At 40.6% G+C, this 24,085-nt stretch overlaps 1 protein-coding gene across 1 annotated transcript in view; it reads left to right on the top strand.

The window, feature by feature from the left end:
• Window positions 1-23,891, top strand: part of LOC120452218 (carbohydrate sulfotransferase 4) — a 28,220-nt gene extending 4,329 nt beyond the window's left edge. Inside the window, exons 2-4 of the mRNA XM_039636347.1 lie at window positions 22,419-22,601; window positions 22,669-22,870; window positions 22,941-23,891. Of these exons, the coding sequence (XP_039492281.1) occupies window positions 22,419-22,601; window positions 22,669-22,870; window positions 22,941-23,072 (517 nt within the window). The 3' untranslated portion in view covers window positions 23,073-23,891. The remainder of the gene's footprint in view (window positions 1-22,418; window positions 22,602-22,668; window positions 22,871-22,940) is intronic.
• Window positions 23,892-24,085: the final 194 nt, after the last annotated feature.

Below are 24,085 nucleotides of genomic sequence, written 5' to 3'. Positions count from 1 at the left end.
AAACCACAAAGAGTTTGAGCCCCGTCAGTTTCAGTTGGCTTATAATGAGCAAAGTGGCCATTAACTCGAAAACTTTTCCGCGCTGCGTTTTAAAGCGGCCCAAACAGCCAACAAACAATGCCAACGAGTCGGAAGAAGAAGCCGCTAGACGTCAAGAGCCCGCAGTTTTGGGCTGCTGTAAGACTAAGACCCGGTTCTCGGAAGCCTATTGCGCCATAGACCTCATTCTGGGCCGTTTAGCATTTTTCTCGTTTTGAACCTTTGACTTGACAGTTTTGTCAAAACAGTCAGCAATTGGTTTGCTGCTGGAGAGAGACGGCTATAGACGGTGCGAAAGAGTGCGATCGTGAGTTCAGTGAACGTTCAAGTAGAATAGTTTTCATGCCCAATGCGGGTGTATGGATTTCTTTATAGAGGTACAAATCCAAATTAGATTACTTAGCACAAAAAAAGATACATTGTTCATGTTAAGCTAAGATAGCAGTTTATCTATGAACTAGGTAATTGAAATTGGAGTATGTGGAGCAAGTACAACTCATGCTCAAACGGGTATCTTACGCTGAACTTTCTTTTCGAAAACAGCTGACATGTTATCAAATCGCATTTGACCGAAATATAACTAGTCTGTCAGGCAGCCGAAAGAGCATTTAGTCTGCTAGTCTATATATTTTTTGAGTGTGTGCCCCAAACTTTGTATCTTATTGCATTTGCAAAAAGCGAAACGAGTTTCGTTGCTGGCTAAGCCAAACCTTTTTCTTTTTCTTTTTCTTCTTGTTTTTATTTTTATTTTTATTTATTTTTTGCCGACTACTATTGCTGTTTTGGTACGTGTAGAGATCGGCTTGGCGTAAATGGGTGAAAAGCAGCAATAAAAATTGTCGGAGGCAATGCGAAGATGGGAGGGAGAGACCCCGGACCAGACCCGACCAGAAACTCGACTATGACAAACTCTGTTGGCCGGCAGTGAAAGTGATTGATTTTTTTTTACCGACTTCTCTGCCACATGCACTGGAAGTTTCGCTTTTTTTCGGTGTTTGGGCGTAGAAATAATTTCTAAAATCGTAGCTTGTGCTGTGGCTTGTTTGCTCATAGTGCTGGTTTTTGTAGCTTATTTATTTTCCTCTTTAGTGGAACTTGATGAGGCGTTGAATGATGATAATAATGGCAAATAATGATAAGTATAGAAATTTTCGACAAAACCAGTTAAGCCAGTTGTGGCAAGTTGCATGAACAGCATGCGAAAAATGATGGAAATAATAGTTAAGTATAGAAGTGATTGACTCTGAAAGAGTGATTAAAATCCTTATGTTCAAGTGGCCTAAATGGGTGCTACCAATCCAAGATGATCAAATAGATAACCCGGCAGCAGGAGAAATATATTTTTCAAGCAAAAAATACAGTTTTCTGTAGGCAATTTCCACTTATAGGAAAGAACCTTAATAAATGGGTGCAATCGCTCCGGGGGGCCGCTAATAACTCGCGGTTCTTTTTCTGCTCTTGACAGAGCTGGAAAAGCGTGTGAAAATTACAATGATTTAGTGACTGAAAGCAGCACATCGATCAATGGAATCGATCAGTTGGTTGGATGCAGCTAACGATGCCGCAAACGAAGTCCGCAGCATCTGCTGCCCCGAAACGCACAGAAAATTGATGAACCATGTTGGGGGGAAGTTCTGTGTGCCTGTGACCCCCGCGATTTCCCCCTTTTGGCCCCGACAACTGGCCCAAACCACAAGACCAAAACTAATGTCATAAAGTTGCAGTTGAGGCTGGGGCCAGAGCGCGGAAAGAGGGCCAAATCGCATTAGGCGATGCGAGCCTGGTCTATGGCTACTTAAAGATTTACAACGCGACGTTGCGGCCATAAATTCCGCCTGGTAATTGTTTAGGCCATCTGAACAGAGGAACAGAAACGGAATCTGAAAAACTGGAAACCGAAAAGCTCTCCTCAAGGCTGGGTGTATTGCTGATTGGAGTTCCTCTTACAGCTGACAGAGTGAATAAAGAACACAGACGTTCCTGCTTCTTGGCCACTTTTTTCACTTTGCAGTTTTGGCTAGTCTGTCTGTGTCTGTCAGCGTTTAAAAATAAACAAATAATCCCAGCTGGTGTTTGGTGTTTGATGTTTGGTAATGCCCACAGTGCTGGCACATTACCTAATGAGTTTGCTTTTGGTTAAATAAAAAACAACTAGGTTTTGCCGACGATTAATGGTTGCAAAAGGTGTTAAAAAAAGTATGCACCTTTGTACATGCGATTTCTACAAGCTTATCTTAATCAAGCTTGAGTATCAAAAAATAAGCTTGAATAAAAGAGATATTTAGACATTAATAAGTGACTGGGATTTGTTCTAAACAAATTCAACTAAAAGTTCAAACAATAAGCCATTTAATAAAATAACAAATTAATTACTTGTTAATGTTGTTTCATCATGAACTCAAGAGATTTATATAAACTGTATTTTTTTAAAGCATACAGATAATTCTCACCTTTTTTGCTATTATTTATGTATAAGTTTTTCGACTTAACTTACATATATATGCATTTTAAACTTCCTTAGTAGTTCCTCACTTTAACAATACTTTTAAGTTAGCAATTAATGTCTTATTTCACTTTGTTTCATATAAGGTTTTATTATTTTATTATTCAGCTTCAATCTGTTAAAAAAACCCAGTTTCAGCTGCAACTAAAAACCTTTTTAAAAACTTTTGATTCAGTGTTTAAGCTCCAACCGAATGTTCTGATTTGCTTACAATTTATTTTTCTGTTCGATTTTTGGCAAAAGTTTTTGCGCCGATGGACAATTTTGTAGTTGGAGCTAACTTTGATTTAGACGCTTAAATCCATCCGCGTGAAGCTCGCTCTTGTCTAAGTAGAAAAAGTATTTTATTTTACTTTTAATGACCGGGAAAAGTTGCAGTTTTTGCTCTTGCTCTCACCTCAGTCACTTTTAATTGCATCCATAGAATGAATGGTGTAGTCGCCGTCGTAGAAAGTCTTCAATTTCTTTTCTGTGAAAACTTTTTGCGCGAAAATGCAGTCGTCAATGTCATTGTGTCTAACCTCACCTTGCCATTCGTGAACGTGTTTTTCTCTTTGTTTGGCTGTTTTCCTATTCGCCTCTTTCCTTTTAATAATTATGTGAATTTTATAGAGTTTTCTGTTTTTGGCTCTTAACCAGCCGGAACTTTTCTGCGGCTGCTCCAACAATTTTCACTCTCTAAAAACTGGCTTGCATCGTTTATCATTTTCCTATCTTTGTGCAATTGATTGTTTGTTTTTTTTCTCGTTTCTGGAATTGCTTAAATGTGGCCTGTGGGATAGTTGTTTTATTACCTTTGGTTAGGCGAGAGTTAAAGGAGTCATAAAAACATTAGCATGTTGTTTTATTTAAGCTTAAAACTGGACAGTTTATGAAGATTGCTGAAAAGTTAATTGGTTAATTGGTACGGAAAATACTGTCTTTTGTTTTACAAGTTGGTTAAAAAACCCTAAAACCTTCTTTCCATAAGCTAGACATCATTTATCAGCACAAACATTGCGTTTCGCTTTCAACGAAAAGTTTTTGGCGCAAGTTTTTTGCGCAACGTTCTATAATCCCCATTGCATCTTTTTCATATTTCCGTAACATTTTCGCTAAGCTCGTTTTTGTTATATGCTTTCTATTTCTTTTTTGTATTTTTTAAGGAGCACATTCAACGCGAAACAAATTTCCTGTCTTCAGTTTGGTAGTTTCGCTCTGCAGCGAGGTTTGTTTTAGTAACTAAAGCTCGTTGTTTTTGCAGTTGGGTGGGGGTGTTGGCCATGTCGGAAATCCGATGCAGTTGGCTGTTATACCCGCAGTTACGCCCCTTTTCCAACAGTTCGGAGCCATTCCAAGTCGAGTCTGTGGCCATTTATTTATGCATGTGGAGCAAGTTTTTTCCTCATTCACTTCGCCTTTTTAAATGATCCTTGCTGGGAAAAGCGAAAAATTCCAATAGACGTTGTCTGAGTGGAAATGCTGGGTGCGCGGGCGGGGGCGGGGTGGGGGCATGGCATCTTGTCCGACATGTGGGCGTCTTTCTCTGGACTGAATTTTATGTAAGTGAGCCGTACCCGTCGAACTGAGAAGCCATCGAGCCAAGAGCCAAGGGGAAGCGAAGTGAAGTGTTCTGATTGCATAAGAACATTCATGCTTGGCCCCGGGCAAAGTGCTCCGTTCGCCGGTCATGCCAAAGGACCATTCCTCCAATATTCCATTCGCTCACCCCTCCACTCCTTCATTCCTTCAGCGCCGAGAAGGTCGAGCAAGTTGCTCAACGATTTATGGCCACTGGCGGCGCTCGACAAAATTCTACTTACCTTGGCATAAACGAAATGAAATAATTGAAGGATGTGTGTGTGCACTGCAGGTGCTCTAAGGGTCTTAGATTATGGATAAGCCCGGCTGCCAGAACAAAAGGTGTTGGCCAACTCCCTTCGATGCTGCCATATTTTGATGGGAAAATGATGTTGGGGCTGATCATACAGATACTACAGAATTTATAAGCCAACTCCTTTGGAAACCTGACTCGACAATGCATAGTGCTTAAGGCTGTTGCTAAACTATTTCATCTTTATGTAAATTTCTAAACATAGTGTTTAAAAGATTTATTTAAGACCTTATGTAAAACCCTTCGCTGTTCGGCGTTTTTACTCACTATGCTACTTTGTTTCGACTCTTCTGCAATTCAGCGTTGTACTTTTGAACAGCTTAAAATCTACACTTGCCAGTGACCTCGATAACTCTTTATTCTGGCAAAATTCGTCGGTTTAGCAGACACATTAAGAGTGCAGAGAAGTGCTCTAGCATCGACCCCATCGGGCCACCAATCTAAATTACCGCAAAATCCCAGCTGCATCGGCAACCTTCCTGGGAACACCTCCACTCCAGCACCTGGAACAACCAGCTGGGTCGACAGCTTTGTGGCTATCATTAGCACAAGGCACAGATCCTGACCTCCCTCGCTGCTAAACACTGTAATCTCCGGACTCCGCACTGCACTATTTTCGCCGCTCTACCTTTTGGGCACAGATATATTAGCCTAATTTATGCGCGAAAGTTTTCTGTCCACCGCGGAGGAGCCGAGGAGCCGAGGCGGCAATCTAAGCCTGAATGGCTGAGCAATTTGCGTCCATGACTGTTAATGATTGAGTGGAGTTTGAGTTGCAGCTAGTATTAAAGTCGGTGAAGGGAAGAGAAAAGTGTCGGGAGGTGGGGACAGAGGCCCAGTTTCCATTTGCAGTCGAGACAAGCAACTGCAGGCCGCATTATAAATTGTTTCTAGTCATGGCACGCATTTCAGTTAACCGGCATAGTCCGGAGTCGTACCTTCGATGCAGTTGTTCCCTTGGCCAGGCGGCGCAGACGGGGGGACTTTCTCTTTTGGCCGGGCTCATTATATTCCGTTCACACCGCTGTTGTGGGTTGTGGGTTGCGTTGTGTGCTGTTTGCCTTTTGGACGACTTCTGAGTGCCTTGTCTTTGGCAGTTAATCACAATTTAACTCGCTTTAACTGGGTTACTGTGATGCGGCAGATGGGAGATCTTTCCAACCAACAGTCTTTGTTTTAATTTTGCCTGCTCAGAGCAGTGTTTTGTGTGTGGTCTGGTTTGGATCGTTTAGTTTGCTTACGTTACGTTTCGTTTCGTTTCGATTCGGCCGCTTTTTCCATCCAAATAGTACATGGTAGTCAACTCTACTACCAGCGAACTTTATAAACATTGTCATGCCGGGCTCGTTTTCCTTTGTTGTTGCCTAATGTTTTTGCAGTCGTCGTGTATCCGCTTACATCAAATGGCAAGAACAACTTCAGCAACAAAAGCATCTTAGAGATTGCAAAGGCAAAAAATAAAGAAGAAACAAAAAAAAAACTACACAACAGATACATTAGAAAACTTCCGTTGTAACGGCTCTAGATATTTTCATGCCCATTCCCCTTTATGCTTGCTGTTAATTTTTTACCTCTCGACTTTTGCATATATACTCATAAATGCATGTACATGGTTCGAACACCGAGGGAAATGTATACTCTTACAATGCAATTGTTAATCAATTGGAAATATGTTGAGCTGGTTTTTGCATTAGTAATTTAATGTTCTTTCCTTTCTATCCAATACTCAAATGGTTGTAGCATCTTAAAGAACATTTTAATGTGCCTTATGCTTTTATAGTATGCGATGCGCATTGAAGTAGTTATTTTTGTAGTATTTTTTTGCAGTGCACTGTATCTGTATTCGCTCTCCTCGTCGTCACTCGATGAAACACACAAAGAGACAAAACTGTGTCGCCCTGTTCATTAAAAAGCAAATGGCCAGCACTTGTTAAATTAATAAACGACAAAAGAAGTGGAGGAAAAAGGCACGATACTATGGCAACAGAGTTCCCGGAAATGGGCGGGGGTCAGTGGGAATTGGGTGAGCTGAAATGCCTTCCGAGACTGGGAATGTTCTTTATGTTGGTTGCCCCACGTTTCAAATTCCTTTGGATTTTGGCTCAGCCATTTCTAATGCTTTGTGAATTACAAAGTGACCGGAATATTTCGCAACCACAGTAATTTAATTAATTCCCCAGGACTTTGAATCGTTTTTCAGATGTCCAACCGGCGTTGGATCCCATTAGGTGTGATAATCTTACTACTTTTATTTTGGAAATTGCAAAAGTAACATTCGCTTAAATTCGGAAATTTACTTACACCATCCTTGACCTGAATTCGCAAAGAACTTTGGCGTTAAATTGATTTTTGTGCTGGACTTTACTGGTACTTTACTTTTGTACCATTTTGCTGTCGGATTTGCTAAACACATTGTCAACATTTAACCTCCGGCCTTGGGATGGTTACCTGCTTGGCTTCCTGCTCTTTCTGCACATCCTGCTCAGCTTGGTTTCCTGATCCCGGCGAGAATCAAAAGCGTAACATCCTCCGTTTGACTTTGCTTGGTATTTGGTCTGCCAACGGAGGCGGTTGGTGATATATTTTTATAAAAGAATAAAAATGCCAGGCTCCGGCTTATTCTTTGCCGGATGGTGTCTGTGTCGCCTCCTTCTCCTTCTCCACCTCCTGCTGCTCCTTCTCGCGGTGACCTGATGTCCTGGCCTTTATTTTATCTCGTTGCCTTGGCTCTTGGCCAAAAAAAAGTTCGGTGTCTTGCCTTCGCCACACGTTCTCGAGGCTTAGCTTTTCCGTTTTTCCGCTTTTCCTTTCGCCCGCCATTGTGTGAGTGTGGCCAGCAAGGACTTTCATTTGCGTTACCCGTTACCCGGTACCCTTTACCCACTTGAACTGCCTAAATTCCATGCCCGAAACGTACTCCGCCACATACATATTTCATTCCGTTTGTGCTTCAGTTTTTCCATTTTTCCCCTTTTGGCAACACGCAAAGCAGAAAGATTTTGGGGCCTGGGGGAGTGTGTAGTAAAGAGTGCGCTGCCCACTCCAACAACTAATTCCCATAACCATAAGTTGGCATATGTGCGTACGCCGGGTACATCTGTCGATCGCACGTGTGACCCCAAGGTCAGAGGTCCTTTTGCTCACGGGCAACTGAGTTACCACCTAGCTCGTTTGTGAACTAATTCAGTTCAGCTGGTATGGCTTATATCTGCAGGGTGTAAATATATTTCTGATGTAGTTGAAAGTTGGAATTACCAGTGATTATTTCTATTACATGGTAACTATACAGGTAATTAGCGTAAACATATAGTCGAATGTGATTTCATGCTAGCAAAACCTTTTAAAAAAAATTCTTTGTCACAGAAACACGATGAATGTTTATTTTTAATGAGACTTTTGCATTTTGTCAGTATCTGAATAAGTAGATTGTGTAGTTCATTCAAAATAGTATCTTTAATATAGTCATTAATATAAAAGGATTAATTAATTCAGTTCAGTGCTATATAAGTTGCTTGATTGAGCTATCGTTGAATAGATAAATGATATCAGTATTTTTCTATAAAATTTAAAGGATTAATTAATTCAGTTCAGTGCTATATAAGTTACTTGATTGAATTACCGTTGAATAGATAAATTATATCAGTATTTTTCTATATAACTTTATATATAAGTTTAAAGGATTAATTAATTCAGTTCAGTGCTATATAAGTTGCTTGATTGAGCTATCGTTAAATAGATAAATGATATCAGTATTTTTCTATATAACTTTTTAATTATCTCAAAAATGTTGCCAAGGTCAAATGAATTTGTTCCATTTAGCTATATTTATTATCTTTTCAATGAGCGGATATTGTTTTTTATGGGCTTTCGCCACAGAACGCACCACATCCCACATTTATTTACACAAAATTCATTTGTTGAGGCTTGCCTCCAGTTTCGGTTATTGGATGGCTGTTTATCTGGCCACATTGTAGTGAGCTAAGTGCATAAATACTTGGAATACTGGGGGAACTATCCAGTAAATGGGTCAGTGAGAGGTTTCATTAGGCGGGGCACGTCGTAAACGTCTTATTTCTCTCACTCATTTCGCCCAGTAATCTTCTGCTGACAACCTCTGACAAGGGGGGGCTCCCCAACTATTTTTCATATGCCCCATACCGCACTCATTATATAAGCCTTCCACATGGCATTGCATAATGGACGCAGTCCCAAATTTTCCCCCACCACCCAGCTCCCCGCCCCGAATCGCTGAGACCTACGTCTTTGTTGCCTCAAATTAAGTTTTAAGCATCGTCGAGCGGGACGATGACGCTCTCTGCGAGCTGTCAGGCGTTGCTCGTTAGTACGTGTCAGTGTCCCCACTAGTCAGCTCCCTTTCCCCAATTCCCCGATTTCGGGGAGTCTGCCCCTCCCACTGCGACCCCCCTGGTGCCTCAAGTCACGTCCTTTTGTTGCAGGCCAAAGTCTTTGCCACTGCAGCAATTGGTGGATAGACAGGCCAGAGGGGTTTCTTTTCTTGGGATTTCTAGTTGAAATTCTTTTTCCAGCTATATTTCATTATATGCCATTAGAAAAACACCTCTTTAGAAACATTGCCACTCGGCTTAAAAATACATTTCGTTTATTTTGTAAGCAAAAGCTTGTAGATAGAAATATTTAGTATCTAGATCTGTCTGCGATTTCCATTTCATTGCCTTCCGATTGACACGCAATTTGTTTAAACATTAAAAGCAACTTGCTAAAGTCTTTAAAATGGATTGCCAACAGTGGAAGTGCAAAAATATCAATTTTTCAGTGGAATTGCTTTCTAGCAACGTTTGTCTTACCTGAACAGCGTTGCATTTCGTTTGTTTTGGCCAACATTCTGCTGTTGTTTCCTCTTTCAAACAAACAACGGACACTTTGAGCTCGGATTCTATTAGCCAAAAGTCCGTGTTGCAATTTTCTACAATTTTTTCCGCTCAAGTGCCTGACTGACTGACAGAAGATTCAAGTGCCCAGAACCAATAAAAGATTGCTTCAAGAGAAGAGTAGATAACTAAAGCATACGATCTACAACTTTAGTTGTAAACAAATTGAAAACTCTATTATAGCTAGAATATATAAATATAAGTGTATATAGAAATGCTCATTAGGTGAGATAATCCATTAAAATCGATCGATATTGTATTCCCCCGCCTGAAGACACCAACTGGCCTCGTTTGGTTGTTATAGATCGCCGATCGGAGGCTCACTTTGCCTCTAACCACTCCGCACTTCCCGTATCGAATTTCAGCCACATCCAGTTTCAATGGATAGCGGAGAACAAGGTTGTCATGTCACTGGGTCCGTTGCGCGACTCCATCGCCACTCGTCGTCATTATTGGCTCATTATAATTATCAGGTTGCAATTTCTGGCCGCCGCTCTCCAGACAATTCATTCCGCTCTAAATTATTTGTGCAACACTCCACTGGCAGTAGCATTCGCAAACAGTAAATTGCTGCCACAATAATCGCAATAATTAAAAGCGAGCCCGGCCACAAATCATGGAAACTGCCGGCAGACGCAGCGTGAAAAGCGGCAGCGGAAAAGCGCTCGCTCGGTAATGGAGGAAAGTCTAGAACAATCTTGGGATGATGGTCCATGGCAGGTTCTGTCGGATCACTGGGATCGTGGGGCGTTTTGTGAAAGGGTTTTTTTTGGAATAAGTAATGAGTGGCAATTAAAAATCAAATATGAAATTAGACGACTATACAAAAATGAAAAAATATCTAAACATTTTTCAAGAGTGTGGGCGTGGCAGCTTTGGGCGGTTTGTGGGCGTTAGAGTGGGCGTGGCAAAAAGTTCTTTGGCAAATCGATAGAAATTTGGAAGACTAATACAAAAATGAAAAATATCAAAACATTTTTCAAAAGTGTGGGCGTGGCAGCTTTGGGCGGTTTGTGGGCGTTAGAGTGGGCGTGGCAAAATTTTTTTTGACAAATCGATAGAAATTTACAACACCAATACAAAAATGAAAAAATATCAAAACATTTTTCAAAAGTGTGGGCGTGGCAGTTTTGGGCGGTTTGTGGGCGTTAGAGTGGGCGTGGCAGCATGATTCGACAAACTTGCGCTGCGTCTATGTCCCTGGAGTCTGTATGCTTAATCTCAACTTTCTAGCTTTTGTAGTTCCTGAGATCTCGACGTTCATACGGACAGACAGACGGACAGACGGACAGACGGACGGACAGACGGACATGGCCAAATCGACTCGGCTATTGTCCTATCTTTATATGGTCGAACGCTCCTGCTGTACATACTTTCAACGAATTAGTACCTTTACTCTACGATACGGTATATGGCGCAGCTATCTGAATGCACTTTGGCTGTGGATTAAGTCGACTACTGCGGATGTGGCAGAAATGAACAATTTATTAGTTGTGGCCGCTCCTGTTTGCAATGCTGCATAAATAAGTTGTAAAATAGGTAGTATATTAAATATTTTTATACCTAATGCTTCCTACTCCGCGGGATATGTTATTTAAAGCAGCCATCTTGCTTGTACGTAGAATAGAACTACAATAAAAAGTAATAAAATTAGGCTTCCATGCCGTTGTATTTCTATAAAAGAAATGGTCTTTGACAACTGACTTGAGCGGCATTATACGAATTAGCATTTCGTGGCAACTTTAATCTCGTTCGCTTCAACAAATAAGTGGCAGCAGTGTGATAAACAGATACCTGGCGTGTTGTGTGTGTAAACGTAGGTAACGGGTGTTTTTTTTAGAGGTATAGAACTTTAAGTTGGCATTACTGTTCAAGATGGCGACCGATTTAACAGCTGTCAAGTGATTTATTCTCAGTTTGGTTTGGCAATTCGTCATGCGTGCTTACAAAATCCAACTCGTGCAAGAATTGAAACCAAACGATCATCAAGCAAGGCGTAGATTCGTCGAATGGCCAAACGAGATTGCTGTTGTTCCGATTTTCATAAGCTCCAAGATTTGTGATTTAACACCGCTAGACTACTTTTTGGGGCTATGTAAAGTCATTGGTCTATGCGGATAAGCCACAAACGCTAAACCATTTGGAAGACAACATTCGCCGTGTTATTGCGATATACGGCCAAATGTTGGAAAAAGTCATTGCAAATTGGACGTCAGATTGGACTACATCCGAGCCAGCCGTGCGGTCATATGCCAGAAATCATATTAAAATGTAATGCCACAAGATTATCTTTCATGTCAATAAAATTCATGTCAATCGAATAATCCATCGTTGTTTTATTGCAATTTAAAGTTCTATACCTCTAAAAAAAACACCCTATATAAATATATTTCTCGTCTCGGCTTATCTCGCTGGCTTTGTTTGCTGTTGCGGCTTTTTGCCACTTAACCTTGAGGTTGGCGCCCAACGTGACTTTGGCTAAACAGCCTCAACAAAGACGATTCTCCTCTCCTCCAGGAAACGACAAACTGCTTAAGCCCAGTGTCAACGCATTCGGACCGAAGCCAGTCATTCAGGTGGAGGGGTTGGAGGTCAGGTGTTACTGTGCCACTGTGGTCGCATAAAAAGATACGCAGCTCACTTTTACTTTTCCCGTTTCGTGGGTAATTTGTTTGCATATGCCACCAAGAGGAGCTGGGCGTGGCAGCTGCGTCGTAGTGTGTCACCAAGTGGTCGCTCCGATGGCTTCGTGTTGTTTAATTAAGGTACAAAGTCAAGGATTTGCATGCATGAATAACGAGGCAGAAAGACCAGAAATGCCGCAGGCAGAAAGTGAATGGATTAAAAGTTTCATTTTTCGGTTTCCCTTGGCCGATTCGATTCCAGGAAATGAAATTAAACGAATACGGCTATTTTTTTTATGGCCTGCAGTCATTTAAGAGCAGCCAGCTGTAGTGCCAACCTTGTAGCTTTTACCTGGCCATCTTCATGTATCTGTTTTTCTGTGTTCCAATGAGACTGTCAATATTGTCGCACGGCACACAGGAGAATGCAATTATCTTAATGTTTACACTGCAGTGTAGTTTTCGACAAAGCTTTTGGCTTTCTTTCGACTTATGGTGGAGCAAAAATGCCCCATTGCAAACGACCTGAAAGTTCTATCACATCGCCTACGTCAATCAACTGGCAAGGAAAAACAGAGAGTCGCTGACTGCAGGCTAGAGTATCTATCAGATACAATCTATCGCGTCGAACATGAGCACAATGCAATTGAAAGGAACCGACAGACAGACAAACATGTATCTCCCATATTGATATTGCGACGGGGGGGCTGGTGCACCTTTTATTGTATAATTTCTATTACCTTTTCAGGGGGTTCAGGGAGCGTCGGTAACGGGGCGTTGCAACCTTGGTCCGCATATCTGCAAGTTGTTTAAATTAGTTCTATTCTTGTGCAATTTTCTACGTGGCACCTTTTGTGCCGCCTCGCCGTGGATGCTGCATGCGCATTCTTCTTCTCTACGCCGGCTCCGTTGTATTGTTAGCCACGCTTCCCAGCCGCACAGCCCCGCCCACCCATGTGCCGCCCCCCCCTTTTTCCCCGCGGATCATTGCAGTCGGCAGTACGTTTTGTATCTGTGCATCTGTATCTTTAGCTGCAAAGCGTTCGCACCATGAGTGCGCCTATGCCCGCGAATCCATGTAATTTGCGCACATTTCGCTGGTCGTAATAAACGCGAAATTAGTCCCAACTCTTTCCACTCTGTAGAAGAATTTTCCTCTTCTTTTGTGCACTCCAAATTGATTTTATTATGTGAAGATTTGATCCATGCTGTTGCACTTTCCAGAGGATGATTCTATCGTTTTCGGATTGGCTGCATCATGCAACTTTCATTTAGTTCCATACTCTTATTATGAGTTTTCGATTATATGATCATAAGATCATAGCTTCCTAAACTTTCTAAAATAAACCCGCATTTTCCTGAATTTTTTGTCAGGATTGAACTTAGTGCCATCAGCATTTTAAATTTTTTACATGTGTGTTTTAACTTAGATGTATATTTTTTAAAATTAACAATACACCAAAAAAAGTGCCACACTGGTGGTTTCTATTTCATGAGGGCAACAGCAGTTGCATTCCTCGCTTGCAGTTCCCTCTTTTCCAGCGCTCATGTTGCAGTTTTCCTTCGCTTTTTCGCCTTTCACGTGGTCGGGGCTATTTGTCACAGATCTGCTGCAATTTATCGCTCTCGCTTGCTCCGAATAATGGCGACGTCCACACGGGTTACCCTTTCGTGCTCCATAAACAAGCGTGGAGCTGCAGCTCCCCTCGCCTCCCTTGTCCCCCAAAAGTGGTTACCTTCTCCTCCTGAAAACTCTGGTTTTGCACCAGATGCAGATGGGTGTCTCTGTGTGGGCAGCGGATTCTGAAATCTGGAGCTGGAAGCTGGGAGCTTGGAGCTGGGAGCTGGCAGCCTGGCAAAACGTGCTCGGCATTGATTTTGGGAATTTTCAGCCAGACCTTGGTTCGCTTATTTATGATTGCCTTAATTCGTTTCCGTGGGCGGTTCCTTTGTGTGCAACTTGTGTAATTGCCTCTTTCTTTAACTCTCCGGAATTGAATCGGACTGTATTAACTTTATTTTTCTGTCTCTTTCTTACTTGCAGGTATGAAGAAATCGAGAAGACATAGTAACTATCTTAAGATAATATAGAAAACTGTTTAACCAAGCAAACAACATTTGCGTAAGTACTTAGTACGTATCTGTAAACGATGCAAAAATACCAGTTATCTGTTGGATACATTTTCATTTGTTATGCAATCTTGAGTGCTTTAGAAAAAGAAAAAACTATATAGTACTGGAATTTACACGTAAAGTTAATTAGAAAATCAGGGAGAACTATTGGTAAATGAGGGCGTGGCAAGTTTGCCACACACACTTACAGGTCACCGATAAGGGAAAATGTGTGGAAAATTGTAACTGCAATGAAATGAAGTGTCAAAATGTTCGGAGTTGTAAAGCCCTGCCATCGCCACGCCCATCTGGAGCTCCACAACTTCCTGGTCGCAAGTGGAGCAATTTATTTAAGAGTCATGAGAGGGAGAAAATGTACATTTACATGACAATCAGAAGGGGCGGCAATTGCAGAATAAAAAAGGAGTCAGCCAGTTGGGAGCAGGTCCATGTAGATGTTGTCAGTGGAATTCCCTTGTGGTAGGTCGGATCGTGTGATGTTTCCGTATGCAACGAACACTTCACTGTCTGCCAGGTGACCACCATGTGTCAAATGAATCTGCACAAAGAAACTCCAGGGGGATGAATGCTTAAGCTCCATAAACTGTGTCCTTATTATTTCAACTTAAATAGGTGCTTGGTTCAAAGGATATTTAATAAGAGGGAGCAATCATCAAAGATGAGCATATTTGGTATACACATCTTTTATTATATTCTAAAGATGATTCAAACATTATGAATTAGATCTGCAAACCACATGGAAATAAAGCATCACAAGGACTCCTCTCAAGCTTGTTAGAGCATTCGAGTTTCGACTTCTTTCATAACATTCCCTACTGTTTGGGCACTCAGTTGCCTAAACTTAATATCATTCATGCCGTGGGCAAAGTGAAAGGAAGCTTAATTTATGTGGGTGACGTGTAGTTCTTGAATAAGCTGCCCCATGTACCCCATCCGCCCGATGAGCCCCACTTCAAACTCTTTCTTTCAGCGGAATCATCTCCGCCGAATACGAGTCGCTTGGCTTAGTAACTTGGCAACATGGCCGCACTTGGCTGGCATCTCGTAGCCTCTCGAGCTTCTTTCACTTTACGCTTTCTTGGCTTTAGCTGCAGCCCAAAAGTCAGTTTGAATCGCACAGCCAGCGAGGCATAATGACGGCGATAAGTCATTAAGTAGCTCAACGCTCAACGCTCAACGCGCCACGGCGTTCACTTCAGATGACGTCGTTAAGAGGTAGTGCAAAGTCAATAGATCTCGGATAGAGGGGCTTTTATGGGGGCGGCAATGCTCCATTCATATTATTCAAGCGTTCCGTTCCACTCTGTTTTCATTGGAAACTGAGGGCGCAAGTGCCCCCGGGGTATATGCATTCTAAGCCAGGGCAGAGGAAGTTGCAAAGGAGACTGTGAGGAACTTTTCAAGAAAGCAATAAAAAAGATGGGAGCGGTTTCTAGTTAATTGAAACTCAAGTGTACGCTAGAGAAGTTTTGCAAAAATATTTTGCAAGATTCCCAACGAACAAGAAAACAAATCAAAGTGAACACAAGTATTTGTTTCTTAAAATATGCACCTTTTAAAACAACTTACTAACCGGAAAAGTCTGTGAAAACCTTTTTGTAATAGAACAAAGTTCAATGCTATGAAAGGGTTAAAATTTAAGTCTTTAAGGTTTTCCTACTCGATTGCGATGCATAAATCATTTCACTTCATTTCATTCCTCGTATGTTTCTATCTTTTTGTCCGTGTGCCCCATTTTAATTAAAAGTTTCCAGTGACTCCCATAAATTCCAATCAAGATTTTAGTGTCCCCCATTGATTTTACTTTGCTCAGGAGCAGTTCCCAGGCGTGCGAAATTCAATTAGATCAGAAGTCAATCAACTGCAAGGGGGTGGTCGAAATCACGTTTAAGGACGTTGTGTATGCATTTGGTATTTGTCAAGAATTGTTGCTGTAATTGCACATGTTTCGGGTAATTATATTGATAATCGACCAAATTACTGACAGAAATACTGTCACTGATCAATGAGTAATTAGGGAATGTTATTAAAGCCGCATGACCTTTCTATTTTAGGCATTCTATTGTCAGTTAACATCTCAAACATATCGCCTCGTATGTGTCCTTTCCCCAACCAACTTCCCTAGTAACCTCTACCACCACCACCACCATCATCATCTCCATCAGCAGCTCACATGGTTATATGGATTTCTGTGGTTGCCTTTCAAAGGCATTGCCCCAAGGCTTCATGTCAAATGCACGAACCCAATAAATTTCATACTTCAGTCAGCTGAAAAACAATGGAAGCTTGAGCACACTCTGTTGCACAGTGTCGAAAAAAACATTTCTAAGCTCAAGATTTTAACAAAGCATTTAACGTTAAAATTATTAGATTAAAAATAAACAAACATTTTTGGATTGAATAATACGGAATGTATAATTGTAATTATGGATAAGCATAACTTTTTTACTTACTTCATCAAAAAGTGACACACAACCAAGGGAACTATTATCATTCCGGGCGATATTAAATTCAAACGGTGTGCTTCGTCACAACGTAAACATCACATGGGTATAACGTTTCTTGTCGACATTGTGCCCCAGTTCGTCCCTATTCGCTTCTATTCCACAGTAACTCCACACTATTAGTGGTTGGTTTGCCGAGACCTTCAGACAACCTCCTGTCATATGTGCGGATAGGTTCGGTTGGAACGTGCATATATCCATGGCATATTCACCATTGACCGTCCCTTAGTTTGTTATTAATGAAGTTTCCACGAGGCTTTTGCACCTAGGCTCTTTCAACTATGTCAGTTACTTAGGCGAAGGACTCACAAAACGAAAAACCAATGCGAATAGCAGATAGTTAAAATGTTTCCCTGTTACGCTTCAGACCACCCACTTGGCCTCCTCTAATTCGATTCTCTTCTGGCAACCTCCTGACTTCCAACTCCAAGCTTCCAGCTCCCAAACTCCCAACTCCCAAACTCCCAGCTCACAACCCCGTTTCTCCTTTGCTGTCAACTGCTACTCTGGGCCTTTCTCTTTTGCCACTCTACTTGGCCGCATCCCAGTTGACTTTGATTGACATTTGCTGTTGTTTGCATTTGCCGGAACAATTTCAGTGTTTTTTTTTATTTTCCATTGCTGCTACTCCGCCATGATTTCATTTCGCATTTTGGGTGGCCCATTGGCTGGATTTTGCCACGCTACTGCTTTTATTGGAAATTGATCTGTGGGTTCTCCTTTGGGTTTTGGGTTTTGACCCAGTTGCGGATCGCAGAGCGCATTATCCTAAGGATTCATTTGATTTGACTCGTTAGTCACGCAATTTCGAACTTTGTTTGGAAGTCATACGGAGCGTTGGATAGCAGTTGGGTCTTTAGCTAGTGTAAGTCAAGTTCAAGGTCTGGTTTCTATGGTTAAATTGTTACATTATCTATAATGACATGACATTGATGAAAATGTGGCTTATCGCAGCCATGGAATTGGTATTAAATGGTCAATTAAGCCACATTGAGCACTCAGTTGATTTATGTGGCGGTATAGAAGCGTTTAATGGCAAATAATAATCGTCAAATCTTTTAGAGGAGAGTAAACTCCCTAAAACTTATCTATAAACTTTCAATTCATGATGGTATCACTTTCCTTCCTACGTTACTTTGCAAGTTTTCAGCTCTTTGCGTGAATTAAAAGCTCTTAAGTTGCCCAACTTTTCTGTGGACCGAAAATGGACACCCATTGACCCCAATTAAATGCCTGCTAGACCTCCAGTTATACATTTAAATAATGCTTTTTACGAGTTTAAGTAGCGTCAACATGTCCTAATTGCCTGCTGAAAGTTGCTTTCCCTTCTGTCATGGCATGCATTATTTAAATTATTACAATCCCAAAGAGGGGGTGAAAAGCCATGCACTTGCATTCTGAAATCAGTTTAGTTTATTTTCTAGCTTCTCCCCCTTTACAATGGAACGCATTTTCCGAGTTGACTGCATACGAAGTCATCGTTTCTAGCGCTTTGCATGTTTTCCGAGTTTTTTTTTTCCTGTTTTCTCTTTGTGTTCTGTTTTCGATTGCAACACAAGAATTTTGCGGCACTGGGTGGCAGTATTTTCGCATATTTTCGTCTGGGCATAAACTGAAATTACTGATAAATGGGCCAAGTACGGTGGGGTTGGGTGGGAGTTCCACCTCCCGGCTTCATGCGATTGTTGGGCAATTGTTAAATCGATAAATTTACTCCACTTTTTATTCACGTTTTTCCCAAAAACGTCATACTCAGTAGCGCTTTTTTTGTTTGGCCTCTTGTTGCTTCCGCTTTTGTGGCGGCTGCCGTTCTATATTTCACTCCATTTTTGGGGCATGTTTGTGGCACTAATGCCGAGCTTTGGAGTATTTATGTGGCTTAGTTTACTGTTGTAGGGATTCTTATCTGTTTGGGGATTATTGTGGTTCCTAAATCCAAAGTATAATCAAATTACGCGGGCAATCCTGACAGAAATGCAATGTCTGTCTTTATATTTTACTTTTGCCATTCCAACATAATTTGATCAACAAACTGGAACTATTGTTATAAGTTTTAATAATTCAATATTTGGACAGTCTGTGAGCTCCATATACTTAAGTGCTCTCTTTTTCTGCATTTTGAATTTTTTAAAATGTGTTTTTTGCCATTGTATTTGTAGTCTTTTTTCTCAACGTTGTTGTTTCCCTTTTTTCGTTTCGTTCTCGACAGTTTTTTAACCCGCACGCGACAATTATGCATATTTTTAAAAATAAACACTCACACAAGCGAGCACACACAAACGCCAGCATATACATACATACATATTTACTAGCCTTTGGCCAACGGAGCGTATGCGTAATAATTTTTCAGCGCTAGCGAAGTGGTCAGGGCGGAAAATTCAGACCACCGTGCCGCAATGGCAAGCATACATAAAGTAAATAAATTCTTAAAAGCACTCTACCGTCAAAAAATTAAAGAATTACAACTATGAAAATGCAGGTGTAGAATATGTTAAAACGTCCTAAATGATTGTTAAAGTTGTTAAATTTATTGCGTAGATTCTGGTGAAAAAAGGCCAAGGGAAAGCTGTTGGCTTTTTACTTTACAGATCTTTTCGACTTGATCGCTGCAATAACTCGAAGTCTATCGCAGTGGAGAGCCATTCCCAATTTTCCGCTCTCCCAGCATTTGACTTTCCCAGTTGCCATTAATCAACATTATCAGCTTATGTCGGGCCTTAGCTGGCGAACCTCTGGAAAAATAATTACGCGGTACTTAGTGCGACTATGTTTATGAGTTTATAAGGCGAGACATCTGCACACGCATGAGAACCCAACCGAAAGCCAAACCATTCGAATGTTACTTGGCCATGCCAGAAGTGGGACGTTGTATCTACGATGTGGTTTCCCGCCAGAGATGTGGCCGAATCGCTTTGTGGGTCAGCCACTGGGGAGCACTTCGGCATGGGTCTATTAATATATGGAAATCTGTGCCGTCGCCATCGCCGCCTGACTAATGGTGCTGGTTGTATCGAAAAGTTCACCTGGCCGGCATTTGGGGTTCAAGGCCTCGAGCAACACGTGAGCCACTTTTACTTTTGTTTGCCTCTTCCTGGTAAAAGTTATGTAAATACATAGTTGTGTACGAGTATCTGTTTGTTCGAATCGGTAATATGGCTATGGACGTGGTATCCATGCCCATTATATTGATTAATCGCTTGAGGTTCGCCTCGGCCCAGTGTGACCCCGAATTGGTCAACCAAAGAGCAACTAACTGTGAACGAATATCCATCCATCTATCCATGATGTGTGCCACATAGCAGACCATTTCTATCGGTGTCCCCGGCTATTGATTGCGCTTCTCCCGTATAATTTTGCGTATATTTCTTTTGCAAATTTTCGTCTTTTGATCTTTGAAAGTGTGTCAGAATGCCGCACAACTGCCGCAGTCTCGCAGATCGATTGAAATAAAAACACAAAACACCAAAGTCTGAGTCGGTGAGTCAGTTGTGATGGAGATGCTTAGAAGCTTTTTGTTTTGGGGGCCAATGAGTTGCCAAAAGCCAGAGTCAGTGGGTCAAAGTGGCGACGAATGGCATGTGAATCGAGGTGGCTTCTGCCATGGAAAAATAATATGTCCGCAATGCTGTTTTTCCAATTATTTTATGTGTTTCAGAAACAATTTTTTCAGGGCTAAGTGCATTTAACAAGCATTTAATGCCTGCGAGCCATTCGGCCATTAAAATTAAATTAAAAGCCAACTTGAGTTATGGCTAGCAAGTGGTGAAATAGCCCATAAAAAACGGACACCAGAGCCTATAGAAATCCCAAGAGTCGACATAGTTAGCATCCAATTAACAGCTGGCCGAAACACCATAATATATATGAAAATACTTTTCAGCCAAATTGATAATTTATTCAAATGTAATATGTAATATATTAAATATACTCTAGGCGGTTTCTCGGTTGCTTCCAATGTCAAAAACTTTTGAAAGCACACTTGAGAATTCCTCGACAGGCCATTTGGATCAACGATTTTGGTTTATGCAAAAACATTATGCATATTTATAGCCACAAGTGTCTCTTTTTGCACAATTACACAATACAAACGAAAAGAAAACATCTCGAATTACTCAGCCAAACCGAAAGTGAAATTCATGTCGGCCTTCAACAGTTTTGTATTGTGTTTTTGAGCCCATTCCTAAGTGCACTTCATCATAAATTATTTTCTCAGTTATTCAACTTTAAAACTTTAAAAAAGAATTGGTTAGCGATCTAGAGAAACGCATAATTTAATAAAATAAACAATGAAATTGATTACGAGAATGAAGTAAACTTCGTGTAGAAAGTACAACTATCTTGAATCTTAAAGTCGCTGAATAAACTTTAAATAAAATCCATATTTGTGATTGTATATCTCCGAATCAATTCATATTTTATTTAAAGCCTTCGACCAATTCGGTTCAAGTCCATTAGCTGTAAACAATTGGGATGCTTTTGCGCCATTTAAATGAATTCTGCAAATATTCCCTTCACGTTCCATTGATTTTCCTCGTTATATTGAATAAATTTAATGTTGTGCAATTTTTACAATCCGCATTTTTATCATACTATTTCCATTGTCTTTTTCGGTTTTTGGCTTTGGAAAAGTTTTCGTTATTGATATTTTTGCAGCTGTTGCGATTGCCAGCAGCAATGCACAGTGGACCCTTTTTGTAGATGTAGCAGATACAGTAAAGCTCTGCCAACGACTATTATTTCTTATTGCTTTTGTTATTATTTCATGTAGCCCTCTCAACTTATCAACAATGGCAGCTGTTGGAAATTCAATTAAATTTGTTCGACAGCAACTCGTATTTAAATTTTCGTTCCGAAACATTCACATACGGCTTCTTTATCGACTGGAACTCAAATCTAATTTTGTGTTTCTAAACAATCTTATACGATTTATGTATGTGGAATATAACTCTGGCGATTTATTCCATTTATCGCACTTTGTGCTGACGACATTTAAACCTATAAATAGGCTGTATGCACATATGTATACCACAATTTGCATGCAGTTGCAGCTTTGGATGTTTACATTGTCTCAATTCGCCACAAACTCATTAGCATTGTGGTTAAGTGGGTGTTGAAGCTCCATGGCGATGCCCCAGCATGTGGTTATATCTCCGATGTTGATGATGCGCTTCTATGGCATTAGGTTTTTGCTACAAAGAGCTGCGAGCTAATTAGGTCGCGAATGTTTTTCACTGAGAAAGATGAGCTAAAGTGGCTTCCAATTATAAATTTGTAAATGTTTTATCTCCCTAAAAGGGAAAATAGATTTTCCTGGCCTGCTACCCTGCATTTTCATTTGCACTTCCCTTTAATTTCCCAACCGCTCCCATTGACACCAAAAATAATGTTTCCGCTTGTGCCATTTTATCAACTTTTTGTTGTTTCCGCTTAGGCAAAACACTTTTGTATAATAAATTAGCAATTGCGATGAGTGTTGAGCTGCGAGGATTGGAGTGAAGCTTGAACAGGGCTACATTTAAGTGTTGTAATTAAAAACAATTTTTAGTTGGTCTATGGATTGCCATGGAGTTCAGCCCGAAACTAATTCGTGCTGAGCTGCATGAAAATGCTAACTATGCTTCATTATAGAAGTTTTAAACCAATTTAATTGAAAGCCAATTCCAGGCTGGTTCCCTCCCTCCCATTGTTATGGCAAAGTGAACTTCACGGCTCGACGCTCAACTATTACGCCAGCAATTATATATCACTCATCACATATGCATACATATAAATATATATACAAATGATAATCTCTATTTGAGTATTCTAACAAGTTTCTCCTCCCACCCGCAGTCTCTCCAGCGTGCGGATCGTGCTGCTGGTGCGAGATCCACGAGGAACGATGCAGTCGAGGAGACATCGAGTGTGGTGCGGAGGCAACGAGGACTGCGAGGATCCTCGACTGGTGTGCCAGGATCTGCGGGATGACTACAAGACAGCGGAGGTGCTATTGCTGAAATATCCGTCTCGTTTTAGGTGAGTTTTCTCATTTGATGTTTTAACTTTTACGGTGTCTGAATATAACAATTTATTTGCCTTCTAGGACTGTTCGTTATGAGGACCTATCCTTGAGCCCCAGTGAGATGACCCAGGATATTTTGCAGTTCTATGGCTTGCCATTTGATCCTGCAGTGGAGGAGTTTTTGGACACGCACACCAAGGTCAACATCGGAGGTGTCAGTTCCACATATCGTGATTCCAGATCAGCACCATTCCATTGGATGCAGGATCTAAAACCGGAAGAGGTAGCGTATTCATCATATTATTATTTGTCTCAATGTATAAGTAATTAATAATGATACTATTCCATTAAAGATCAAGCAAATCCAGGATGTCTGCACTGAAGCGATGGATTTGTGGGGCTATCGCCGCATCGAGAACTTCAACAACTTCTCCACCACCCAGCAGACTTTCGATCCAATGGTGATGCCGCCACCGTTCACGTGAAGCGGTCCTAGTGTTAGCTGATCGTTTACGATAACTGATATGGATAACTAATTCTTCTACTTGGTACATTTTGTTGTGATATCGTCGTGTTGAGCGAGCAAAAAAAAAAAATAAGAAAAGAACGGAAGCAAGCAGCGAGATATAGACCGATTGGATAGAGCAAGTGGGTGCATTGTGAAAACTCATTCATAGCGGGCACATTTTTGCTACACACGCAAACACACTTAACTGAGCAATGGTTCAGAATATATGTAAACTGAATATACAATATGAAATGCATAATTTTAGTAATTGGCGAATTTTGTGTAGAGAGTAAAACGGTACGAAAACCAGTCGAATATCAGATTTACATTTAGGCCTAGAACTTAAGCAAACAATAACTGAAAACTTAGTCTATTTAGGGCTGCGTATAGTGGAATGTTTACTTGGCTTTTTGATGTAAATTATTTAGGCAAACAACTTTTGTAATTCGGCTTAACAATGAAATCCAGTGATTTAGCATATAACAACCAAAACGTATCACAGAGATATTAATAGAACACAACGTTTGAAATTAATCGAGATGCAATTATACAAACATGTTTGGCAAACCAAAAACTGTGCAATATTATCAAATTGGGAAAACAATTAAATTTACCCTAGTATCAATTTAGACACAAATTTTCTAATGAAAATTAAAACTATAAAAATGTATTAAGAAGAGCAATGGGCACTTACTTCCTACTCATAAGTTTCCTTAGGCATAAATTATTTGTATGGTTATTTAGTTGTAATTGTAATTAAATTGTACTATACTTTATGTCCTTATTATACAAATGAGTTATATTCGTTTTCTTTTTCCAAAACGAAGCCCAGTTCATCAATAGATACGTTAAAAGAGTAAATGGATGTTTAATAAACAGAGGAATCCAGCAATATTTGCATAATTACACTTATTAAGCAAGATACCAACTGAATAAATAATGAATTATAAAAATAACAATTTTGTTTTCTCTATGGAGTGCATTGGCTGA

This window comes from Drosophila santomea, chromosome 2L (genome assembly GCF_016746245.2).
Source record: "Drosophila santomea strain STO CAGO 1482 chromosome 2L, Prin_Dsan_1.1, whole genome shotgun sequence".
NCBI classification, from domain to species: domain Eukaryota; kingdom Metazoa; phylum Arthropoda; class Insecta; order Diptera; family Drosophilidae; genus Drosophila; species Drosophila santomea.
The sequence above is the reverse complement of the archived record's forward strand: the minus strand, read 5'-3'. Positions and strand labels throughout refer to the sequence as shown.